This window comes from Pleurodeles waltl, chromosome 4_1 (assembly GCF_031143425.1).
Source record: "Pleurodeles waltl isolate 20211129_DDA chromosome 4_1, aPleWal1.hap1.20221129, whole genome shotgun sequence".
In the NCBI taxonomy this organism is placed as follows: domain Eukaryota; kingdom Metazoa; phylum Chordata; class Amphibia; order Caudata; family Salamandridae; genus Pleurodeles; species Pleurodeles waltl.
The window spans coordinates 988150827-988163289 of NC_090442.1; the positions used below are offsets into that span (position 1 = coordinate 988150827).

Below are 12463 nucleotides of genomic sequence, written 5' to 3' on the forward strand. Positions count from 1 at the left end.
GTAGTCACCGTGATGATGTCGGGAGTAGTACATAGACGCCGCCTCAGCACAGTGACATCCATTCTTTTCTTTCCACATCACGCGCTGATCCGGGGAGAGCTACCCTGGTCCCTTTTTGACTGATTTCGACCATTTTGCTGAGTTTTCTAGCGAGCTTTTGGTGCGTCAAGGATGTCCCTGAAAATCGGGTTCAAGCCGTGTGAGGACTGTCACCACATGATGTAGGTGACGGATCCACATGGGGTTTGTCTGTGGAGTCTCGAGGGTGACCACGATCCGAAGTCGTGCTCCGAGCGGTCCCTCAAGCTCATGGTGGCCTGGCGCTCGACTCCGCGTACGTCCCGGTCTCGCTCGAGAGTAAGGTCTCGAGACCGTTCACGGAGCCATCACCACTGGTCTTCCTCAAAATCTTCTGGTGCAGGTAAGAAGAAAAAGTCGAAGTGGTCTCATTGCACTTCGATTTGCCCCATTGCTCGGCTGACACGATGCTGGAGGAGTGTTGATGCTCAAAGCCTCTGTCTTCGGAGCCTGCTTCTGGGTCCACTCCGTGCTTCCCCGAGATTCCGGGAACCAGAGCAACCCCCACCCAGCTTAAGGGATTTTATGAGACCATGCGCTTCGTCTTTGGGCAGACCGACCCCGATACAGTGCCTTCTGGCCCAAGGGGTCCGGTTGAGGGGCCTTCGGGTTCCTTGCCGGCAGCTTCGGCCTCTGAGGTCCCCTCCGGATCCACTTGCGGACCTGCACTGGTGCCGGTCACACCACTCAGACCTTACCTGGTGCTGGGTCGATTGTCAACGCTCCCGACCTTGGTAGTGCCCACTATCGATGACGACCCAATCCTTAACCACAACGACTCAGAGTTGGAGCAGCGTAGGCCGCCGCCGCCTTTGTTGTCGATGGGGCCCTCCCACCCCAGGTCAGATTTGGACCCTTTTTCTTATGGGTACAAATCCGGGGGCGGATTGGAGGGGTCCCTGAACCATTATGATTACCAGGATGACCCATCTTTGGACTGGGCACAGGAATTGGGCAATGCCAGTGGACTGGACACTTCTCCAGACACTGACATGCTGTCTCCTCCTACTGTGGCTACAGCGGAGGGAGCAGCTTATAGTATGGTGGTCAGTAGGGTGGCCAAGGCCCTTGGCCTTGAGCTACCTACTGTAAAGGTCGGGTCCAACCTCCTGACAGAGGTGCTTCAGCCAGGGGCTTTCACATCTGAGCCCCCTTTACCTTTTCAATGAAGCCCTCACAGATGTCCTTTTTGGTACTTGGTCCAAACCCAACACAGGGGCTTCTGTGAATAAGACTATTGCACACCACCATCGGCCTGCTCAGAACGACCCTAAATTCATGTCCCACCCACCCATGCCTGAGAGTCTTGTCATCCAGGCTTCCTCTTCTTCAGGCGCATTCCCTTCCGCACCCCCAGATAGGGAATTCAAAAGGTTGGAACAATTTGGAAAGAAGTTGTTTTCTTCGTCCAATTTTGTGCTGCTGTCCATGAACATCACATGCCTTTTGGGCTGCTATACTCACTCTCTGTGGGATATGGTTGCGCAGATACCAGAGGAGGCCTGTACTATGTTCTCCGAAACTGTCAACAATGGGAGAGATGCAGCGAAGTTCACGATCCAAAGTGGGCTGGACACGCCGACTCTCTGGGCAGATCGGTTGCTATGATGGTGGCCTTGAGACGCCACGCCTGGTTGCGTACTTCTGGTTTTTCTGGGGATGTCCAAAAGTCTCTCATGGACATGCCCTTTGATGGCTCCCGTCTCTTTGGAGCCAAATCGGACTCAGCCTTGGAGAGATTCAAGGATTTCCGGGCTATGGCTCAGCCCATTGGTCTTTCCGCTGCCCCTCGCCCCCAGAGACTGCTTTCCTCCCCTTTAGTTGCCACGGAAGGAGTTCCCTGTCGCATTCCCCTGCCAGCCACCATGCCACCCATGCTGTTCAGCTGCTTCATGGCCGGGGACGTGGAATCCCACGTGGTCATGGGACAGGTAACCAGAGGTCTGCCCAGTCCACCTCTGCCTCTGCTGCAGCCTCCAAACCCTCCTACTCCGTCCCCTCACTCCCATCCAGTTGGCAGCAGGATTCACCATCACCTGCCCCACTGGGAATCCATCACTACGGACAGGTGGGTTCTGCAGATTGTTCAAAAGGGCTACTCCCTTCCTTTCGAATCTGCCCCACCAGCCATGCCCCACACTGTATCAATGATGTTATGAGTATGATCTATCCATTTTCTAATGTATTTTTGTATACAAATAAATTAATTAATGTAATATAAAGGAATATGTATTGTAGATATAATCTTCACATATTTGTTGAGGCCCCCTGAGATAAATAGATCGAATGGGTGCCATTTATATTTTGGATTGTATACCACAGACCATATCAATTCAACATCATACCTCTTTACGATGCTTCAACAATCAAATATAAAAATATAAGAAAGTTGTACTGTACATTTAAAGGGTCATTTGTACAAATACTGCGTATCATAGGCATTAGAGCTATAAAAATAAATTGTAACCATCAGCAGTTGTCCAACGTGGATTTTATGTTTTCAAATTTAGACATTTTAATCTCTGGTCCTTTGTTTTTGGAATGTCTATTTTACTCAAGGATATGCAGTGTCTGTATGAAATAATTAAGATTTTCATGGTATACGGAATTATAGGTTATACATGCCAGCCATAATATGTTGCGTTTCTAAACGGGAAACCAAGTAGGTTATCTCAGGACGTATGGCGAATAGTTGAGAAAATACATTTTGAAATTTAAATATCAATGCCAGTGAATACGTATGGCATGTCTGGATATTAATGAATACATTTTGAACTCGTGTCACTTAAAATACATTTTTCCTTTCTTATTGCAGATCGCCTCAGCCATTGTTTGCTGATGCAAATATTATTTCCTTGGCAGTGGATGAATACATATATGTGGCAAAGAAGACTAGCTATATTGTGGAAGTCTGGGATAGGAAGACAGATAAACGAATTGAGTTAATCAACTGTGTTCATTTTCTCAGGTAATGTGCCAAATGGTTACTTAGGGACTATTTATTGCATTTTCTGATTTACAGATAAATGATCTAAAAGGCACTCTCCCCTTCCAAAATGTTTTTTTCACAGTTACTCATAATTATTGAATTTCTGATTAACGACCTGTATTAGGAACAAGGTTCAGATTCAAGAAAGATCGAAGCAGTAATAAATACATTGTAGCCCCAAAAAAGACGTTTTTTAAATTGAACTTACGGCAGTCCCTAACACTTCTAGCTGTATGTTTTCTGATTTTTTTATTATTGCATTTTGTAAAGTTATGTGCTGTCAAAAATCAAGGTGGATGGAAAACTCTGGTTATGACTGAAATAGGAGAAACTGTACCTATTTTTGTAATATGTCTGCAGAGTGAAATCTGGCTTGTTTCACTGGCAAAAAAAAAATCCAAGGCACCTAATTCACGTTATGCCCGCACTTTTCTCCAACTCCAGTTTTCTGTTCTAGGTTCCCCACACCACCCCCACCAGGGCAGTTTTCTCAGGGGAGAACAGCATGCTGATAGCACCAGTCTGCAGCATGGTGGCGCTCATCATAGAGGCTCTCTCTCTTAATTCAATCCCCATCTTTTTTTGCCTAGCGCCTCATGTCTTCTTCAAACCTAGGAACTACCTGAGCGTTATCAGCGACCAGACAATGTAATAATTACCTGCGTTAATATAATTCCTAAGCAGGTAATTACACTGACATTCTCTCGACAGTGCTTGCTTCTATAAGTCCTGAAAGGGACTTTCTTATTTTGAGAAAAAACAAGGGGTGCTGGACAAATAAATGTGGTCGATTCATTCAAAGTACATTATTTCGGCATGAATGCCATAAAAGCACTATAAATAAAAGCACATTATCAATATGAAAGACATCAAATTAAGATACAAGATCTAATAAACACAAGCGTAGCATCTTTAAAACCAATATAAAATCGTACATGAGTCATACCAGTCATATAGGTTAATGCTCCGAAGCCAAAATTGAAATATAGAATTAGAGATAGCAGATTTTATAGCGTTCGTACAATGATGCAACTTTAATTCTTTGGGAAGATATTCAGTTTCTGTCTAAATCTCTAAAATTACAGCAGAAATCAGGATAGTGTGAAGGCCATCATTTGACTAGTGTCAGATTTCACAATTCTTAGGGCCTCCTTGTGTTCTCTTACATTCAGATTGCGGCACATTGGTAATGTCCAGGTTTTCCTTCTGTTTTCATAGGCCGGACAGAAAGAAATGACATGCTTGAGTGTTTCTCTGGGGTTACCGCAAGATGGGCACCAGCAACCCTCAAATCTTGAGCCAGATGTCATTTAACAGTATAGGAATGAATGGGTAATGTCCCATAACGGAAATGTAAGAACAGCTGGCTAGCCAGTGCAGGCTCTATCTCATCCAGAAATTGCTCACCAAAAATGGAATCCTTCACTATAAGGAAGGCAATAGTAAAATAACCGAGATTTCACTGGGTGTGTGTAAGAGCATCTTTCTATTGCCAATAATTAGACATAATCAGCGTGAGAGAGCGTAGCATCTATACTCAAAATTAACATGAAATGTTTATGAACTAATGCATAATAATGCCGCATAGAAAATGTATTAATGTACTTTTTCTAAAAACGCGCTTGAAATGTGCCAACGGGGAGTGGCCACTAATGTATACAATGACTAATGAAACTAATAATAATGAAAATGAGATGTTAAAGTATGATTTTACTTTAATATTAAGAAATTATATGTAAGGTTTTGCCAATAAATCATTTAGGCCTTAGTTAGCATGAGCCGAGGCCTAGCTGCCCGGTTTTTATATTAAATGTGTTTTTCTAACGTGCAGTGTGCTGACTTGCTGAAGGACATGTACTCGTATTTTTCCAAAGCTAAAAGATGAATGTAACCGGTGTAGATCCGTTCTCATGAAATTCGACTTACTAGAAGAAACATTTTTGCTGAATGCAACACTGTAGACTAGTGTGATGGGTCTTTCCACTCCGACCCACACACTTCCCAGACTTGTGCTGACTCTGCCTTTGTTGCCCAGGACCAGAGCGCTGGCATTGGATGCCTCACACCACCGCGGGAGCTGAGGGGATTTAAAGGACAGCTTCCTTCCCTTCGGGAGAGAGATGCCGGGAATAGGAGCTGGGAGGCGCCGGAGTTCGTGGAGGGAAAAGACGCTGAGACAACCAACGAAGACGCCGCTTCGTGGAGGAACGGAACGCCGCCGGAATCGGGACCAGCGGAAACCCTGGAAGATGACCGCTGACCCCGGGGAGCCGAACGAAAGAGCTGCCCCGCTTCAGGAGAAGCGTGGCCTCTCCAGGTACGGGGTGCGGGACAAGGGAAACCGGGCGGGAGGCGGGAGGTGCGGAAAGGGGGCAGGAAAGGGGCAACAAAAGGGAATGGCACGGGGAACACTGGGAGGAAGGAAAAATAAAAGGGTGGGCACGAAACAGGGAGCACTGGGAAGAAAAGACAGACGGGAGAGCGAGAAAGAGAAAAACAGCAAGGAGAGATATATATATATATATACGAACCCAGAGAACAGAGAAAAGGGAAAAGAAGAGAACAATAAGAAAGGAAGAAAAAGACAACAAGGACAGGAACAGAACAACACCAAAGAGAGCCAGGGAAGAATAAGGGAATAAAAAGGAACAGACAAGAGAAAGAAACTTAGTGAAGGAAAGAGAGGGAAGAAAACCAACAAAACCCCAACCCCATACTTACCCGTACTATATTCTTCTTTCCCCACATGCTTCCTGCGAGGTCCTGAGAGAGAGAGGAGAAAGAAGACGCGAGCTGTCATCAAGAGGGAGTAGACGCAACGATCTATCAGCCCTAAAAACTTTCATATAAGACTGATTTCTACATATTACTTATTCAACCAAATAAATTAAACCTTCTAAAATAAGGAAAACCTGCGCAGTCTGGTCTCTATAACAACCATCCTCGTACAAAGTGGTGTCACAAGTGGGATGATGGAGGAAAAACCAACCATGGCTGATGTTATCGCACAACTTGCAGAGGGGAAACGGCATCTTCAGTTGATGTGGGAGCAACAAATGAAGGAGGCCAAGGAGGAGAGGGATGCATTGCAAACCGCGCTTAAAAGTCAGGCCACAATTATGGCCAACAATCAACTCGTCCACGAAACTGCCCTAAGTAAGCTAACAGAAACCATTGCTCACACGAAGGTACACCCCAACGTGTGCTCAGCAGCGTACTCCAAAAATATCAGGAACAGGAGGATCCTGACTCCTTCTTTCTGAATTTTGAAAGGGTAGCCAGCTCCGCCAATTGGCCCGAAGATAAATGGGGTCAATATATTGCTCCCCTATTAACCGGACAATTACAGGCAACTTATCAAGCAATAAACCCTACAGGTAACTTACCGTATAAAGACATTAAAAAGACTATACTGGAAAGAGTGGGCTTGGACAGTGAAAGTTACCGACAGAAGTTCAGACACATGAAATGGCTGGTACAGGAGAGCCCTTGTACCTTATATTATCGGGTTCAACACGCTGCAGGGCGATGGCTGCGACCCACAGAAAGAACCCGGGAAGAGATGTTCGATGTTGTAGTACTCGAACAATTCCTGGATGCCCTGCCCTCTTCAACTAGAAACTGGGTTTGCCAACATCCCGGGCTAAACAATGAAACAGCCATTGAATTGGCATGTGCTTTTCACAGGAGCCCAGAGTTTAAAGCCACTCCCAGCAGGAATCCCGTACCAGCCGCTATGCGCCCAGGACTGGGGAGGGACTACTTTCTCGCCCTCCGGTTTCTCACGAAATGGAACGAAGTTGTATACCCCATCCAAATCCGGCCTCATATCCCACAAATGGACCACAATGTTATAATTGCTCGGAATGGGGTCACATTGCACGGTTCTGTCCACAAAAAGAAGGATGTAGAGGAGCCAATGGAAATCGGAGTTACTAAAGGAAGGGTATTCTGGGCTGGGGAGGCCAAACCCACATATACTTTACCTATCCTTTTGAACGGGCAGGAGAGAGTGGCTCTGGTTGATTCGGGTTGCAGTCAGAGTGTGATAAGACAAGATCTGGTGAGCCCAAGACAAACCGTGTCCCAGGCCCATGTGTTAATTGCCTGTGTCCATGGGGAGCAATCCTATTATCCCGTCGCTATGATTACATTTCAGTGCAGGGGTGAGGAAGAACTCCTCAGGGTCGGGGTGTTACCACATCTCGAAGAAGACATTATCATTGGGACTGATTACACGACCTTTACACAATTGTTGAATAAAGCTGGGGAGGAACACACCATGAGGAAATGGTGGGACGAAATACCGCATGATACGGAGATGGACGAAACTCGTCCCTTAAAACCCCACCTAAGTAGAAGACAGAAAAGAAATCAGAGACATTCACACTGGGAAGAGAACTGTGGGAACAAAGAGGAAGCAGAAGTCACTAGAAAGGTATATACCGTAGCGAGTGACTTTAGACGAAGTCAGAGAGAGAATCCCACGCTGAAAAATGTGTGGGAAAAAGCACTTAGTGACGAGAGTACAGGAGCAGGACCCTCATTTCTCATTCATAATAATCTGTTGTATAGGAAACCCCAGGCAGGTGACAATCCACAACGACAATTGGTAGTCCCGAACAGCCATCGAATACAAGTACTGCAGGTAGCACATGGGGGAGCAGGAGAAGGACATCTCAGACGTGATAAGATTGAGGAGGGGGTCCTAAAACGGTTTTACTGGCCCGGTATATATGGGGAAATACGCAAGTTCTGTCAAAGTTGTCAGAAATGCCAACTTTATAATCCAGTCTCCCAACCCCCAGCCCCGTTACAACCCCTCCCTATCATAGAAACCCCATTTTCAAGGGTGGGAATGGACATTATTGGTCCCCTCATTCCATCCATTCGGGGTAGGCAATATATCCTAGTACTAGTTGACTATGCCACTCTATACCCTAAGACGATGCCCCTCCCGAGTATGCACACCAAAGTAGTTGCTCAGGCTATGATTCAGTTCTTTTCACGGGTCGGGTTCCCTAAAGAGATCTTGACTGATCAAGGTACCCATTCATGTCCCGACTTATGGGTGAGGTATGTAAATTATTGGGAATAAAACTAATTAGAACCTCCTTTTACTACCCCGAAACCGATGGTCTGGTGGAATGCTATAATCGAACTATTAAGTCGTTGCTTAGAAAAAGTGTTGCGGAGGACGGAAAGGATTGGGAGAAAAAGTTGCCCCTTGTGCTATACGCAATACGTACCCACACTCAATCCTCCCTTGGACATAGTCCCTATGAGCTGTTGTTTGGACGAACCCCTTGTACTCTCCTGGACATGTTAGTAGAACAGTGGCAAGAGACAGATGAGGAAACAAAGGATCTTCTGACATACACGAAAGAATTAAAAGAGAATTTACAGTCAGTTTGGGATAGGGCACATGATAACCTTCGAGAAGCTCAGGAAAGACAAAAGAAATATCATGATTTATAGAAGTGTACTTCGTACTCCTGATGTTGGAGACAAGGTGCTGGTCCTTGTAGGAGGCTGGACTGGCTTGTAGTGAGTACCAAGGGGTACTTGCACCTTGCACCAGGCCCAGTTATCCCTTATTAGTGTATAGGGTGTCTAGCAGCTTAGGCTGATAGATAATGGTAGCTTAGCAAAGCAGCTCAGGCTGAACTAGGAGACGTGTGAAGCTACTACAGTACCACTTAGTGTCATATGCACAATATCATAAGAAAACACAATACACAGTTATACTAAAAATAAAGGTACTTTATTTTTATGACAATATGCCAAAGTATCTTAGAGTGTACCCTCAGTGAGAGGATAGGAAATATACACAAGATATATATACACAATAGCAAAAATATGCAGTATAGTCTTAGAAAACAGTGCAAACAATGTATAGTTACAATAGGATGCAATGGGGAAACATAGGGATAGGGGCAACACAAACCATATACTCCAGAAGTGGAATGCGAACCACGAATGGACCCCAAACCTATGTGACCTTGTAGAGGGTCGCTGGGACTATTAGAAAATAGTGAGAGTTAGTAAAATAACCCTCCCCAAGACCCTGAAAAGTGAGTGCAAAGTGCACCAAAGTTCCCCTAAGGACAAAATAGTCGTGTTAGAGGGAGAATGCAAGGAAAACACAAATCAGCAATGCAACAACGATGGATTCCTGTCTGAAGGTACCTGTGGAACAAGGGGACCAAGTCCAAAAGTCACAAGCAGCTCGGAGATGGGCAGATGCCCAAGAAATGCCAGCGGTTGGTGCAAAGAAGCTCTTACTAGGCTGAAGAACTGTGAATACTGCAGGAACGACAAGGGCTAGAGACTTCCCCTTTGGAGGATGGATCCCCCACGCCTTGGAGAGTCGTGCAGAAGTGTTTTCCCGCCGGATGGACGCCAACAAGCCTTGCTACACGCAAATCGTGCGTTTGGCGTTTTTGGACGCTGCTGGGGCCCAGGAGGGACCAGGAGGTCGCAAATTGGACCTGCAGAGAGAGGGGACGTCGAGCAAGACAAAGAGCCCTCACTGAAGCAGGTAGCACCCGGAGAAGTGCCAGAAACCGGCACTACGAGGATGCGTGAAACGGTGCTCGCCGAAGTTGCACAAAGGAGTCCCACGTCGCCGGAGACCAACTTAGAAAGTCGTGCAATGCAGGTTAGAGTGCCGTGGACCCAGGCTTGGCTGTGCACGAAGGATTTCCGCCGGAAGTGCACAGGGGCCGGAGTAGCTTGCAAAGTCGCGGTTCCCAGCAATGCAGCCCAGCGAGGTGAGGCAAGGACTTACCTCCACCAAACTTGGGCTGAAGAGTCACTGGACTGTGGGGGTCACTTGGACGGTGTCGCTGGATTCGAGGGACCTCGCTCGTCGTGCTGAGAGGAGACCCAAGGGACCGGAGATGCAACTTTTTGGTGCCTGCGGTTGCAGGGGGAAGATTCCGTCGACCCACGGGAGATTTCTTCGGAGCTTCTGGTGCAGAGAGGAGGCAGACTACCCCCACAGCATGCACAAGCAGGAAAACAGTCGAGAAGGCGGCAGGATCAGCGTTACAGAGTTGCAGTAGTCGTCTTTGCTACTATGTTGCAGGTTTGCAGGCTTCCAGCGCGGTCAGCGGTCGATTCCTTATCAGAAGGTGAAGAGGGAGATGCAGAGGAACTCGGCTGAGCTCATGCATTCGTTATCTAAAGTTTCCCCAGAGACAGAGACCCTAAATAGCCAGAAAAGAGGGTTTGGCTACCTAGGAGAGAGGAAAGGCTACTAACACCTGAAGGAGCCTATCACAAGGAGTCTCTGACGTCACCTGGTGGCACTGGCCACTCAGAGCAGTCCAGTGTGCCAGCAGCACCTCTGTTTCCAAGATGGCAGAGGTCTGGAGCACACTGGAGGAGCTCTGGACACCTCCCAGGGGAGGTGCAGGTCAGGGGAGTGGTCACTCCCCTTTCCTTTGTCCAGTTTCGCGCCAGAGCAGGGGCTAAGGGGTCCCTGAACCGGTGTAGACTGGCTTATGCAGAATTGGGCACCTCTGTGCCCAACAAAGCATTTCCAGAGGCTGGGGGAGGCTACTCCTCCCCTGCCTTCACACCATTTTCCAAAGGGAGAGGGTGTCACACCCTCTCTCAGAGGAAGTTCTTTGTTCTGCCATCCTGGGCCAGGCCTGGCTGGACCCCAGGAGGGCAGATGCCTGTCTGAGGGGTTGGCAGCAGCAGCAGCTGCAGAGAAACCCCAGGAAGGGCAGTCTGGCAGTACCAGGGTCTGTGCTACAGACCACTGGGATCATGGAATTGTCCCAACAATGCCAGGATGGCATAGAGGGGGCAATTCCATGATCATAGACATGTTACATGGCCATATTCGGAGTTACCATGGTGAAGCTACATATAGGTAGTGACCTATATGTAGTGCACGCGTGTAATGGTGTCCCCGCACTCACAAAGCTCAGTGAATTGGCTCTGAACAATGTGGGGGCACCTTGGCTAGTGCCAGGGTGCCCTCACACTAAGTAACTTTGCACCTAACCTTTACCAGGTAAAGGTTAGACATATAGGTGACTTATAAGTTACTTAAGTGCAGTGTAAAATGGCTGTGAAATAACGTGGACGTTATTTCACTCAGGCTGCAGTGGCAGGCCTGTGTAAGAATTGTCAGAGCTCCCTATGGGTGGCAAAAGAAATGCTGCAGCCCATAGGGATCTCCTGGAACCCCAATACCCTGGGTACCTCAGTACCATATACTAGGGGATTATAAGGGTGTTCCAGTAAGCCAATGTAAATTGGTAAAAATGGTCACTAGCCTGTCAGTGACAATTTGGAAAGAAATGAGAGAGCATAACCACTGAGGTTCTGATTAGCAGAGCCTCAGTGAGACAGTTAGTCACTACACAGGTAACACTTATAGGCACACTTATGAGCACTGGGGCCCTGGGTTACCAGGGTCCCAGTGACACATACAACTAAAACAACATATATACAGTGAAAAATGGGGGTAACATGCCAGGCAAGATGGTACTTTCCTACACAACCCCCCCCCAAACGAAGGACAATAAGACTAGCCATTACCTGATGAGTCTTCATTGTCTAAGTGGAAATATCTGGAGAGTCCATCTGCATTGGAGTGGCTACTCCCAGGTCTATGTTCCACTGTATAGTCCATTCCCTGTAGGGATATGGACCACCTCAACAATTTAGGATTTTCACCTTTCATTTGTTTTAGCCAAAGTAGAGGTTTGTGGTCTGTCTGAACAATGAAGTGAGTGCCAAACAGGTATGGCCTCAACTTCTTCAGAGCCCAGACCACAGCAAAGGCCTCCCTCTCAATGGCAGACCAACGCTTTTCTCTAGGGGTCAACCTTCTACTAATAAAAGCAACAGGTTGATCCTGGCCCTCAGAATTAAGTTGTGATAGGACTGCCCCTACTCCTAATTCAGATGCATCAGTTTGGACATAGAATTTTTTTGAGTAACAAGGGCTTTTTAGGACAGGTGCAGAGCACATGGCCTGCTTCAGCTCCTCAAAAGCTTTCTGACAGTTTGCTGTCCATAATACCTTTTTAGGCATTTTCTTGGATGTGAGGTCATTAAGAGGGGCTGCAATGGAGCCATAGTTCTTAATGAACCTCCTGTAATACCCAGTGAGGCCTAGGAAGGCTCTCACCTGAGTTTGAGTGGTAGGGGGAATCAAATCAATAATAGTTTGGATTTTCCCCTGAAGTGGTGCAATCTGTTCCCCACCAACAAGGTGTCCCAGATAAACCACCTTACCCTGCCCTATCTGGCACTTTGAAGCCTTGATAGTGAGGCCTGCCTTTTGCAGGGCCTCCAAAACTTTCCAAAGGTGGACCAGGTGATCATCCCAGCTGGAGCTAAAGACAGCTATATCATCCAAATATGCTGCAC

The 12463-nt window shown here is 47.0% G+C and overlaps 1 protein-coding gene across 3 annotated transcripts in view; it reads left to right on the top strand.

The window, feature by feature from the left end:
* The window catches only part of LRRK2 (leucine rich repeat kinase 2), a 1446345-nt gene that overhangs the window by 1318775 nt on the left and 115107 nt on the right, over positions 1 to 12463 (top strand). For all 3 annotated transcript variants that reach the window (XM_069229760.1, XM_069229761.1, XM_069229762.1), the window contains one exon: positions 2894 to 3046. In XM_069229760.1, coding sequence (XP_069085861.1) covers positions 2894 to 3046 — 153 coding nt within the window. The remainder of the gene's footprint in view (positions 1 to 2893; positions 3047 to 12463) is intronic.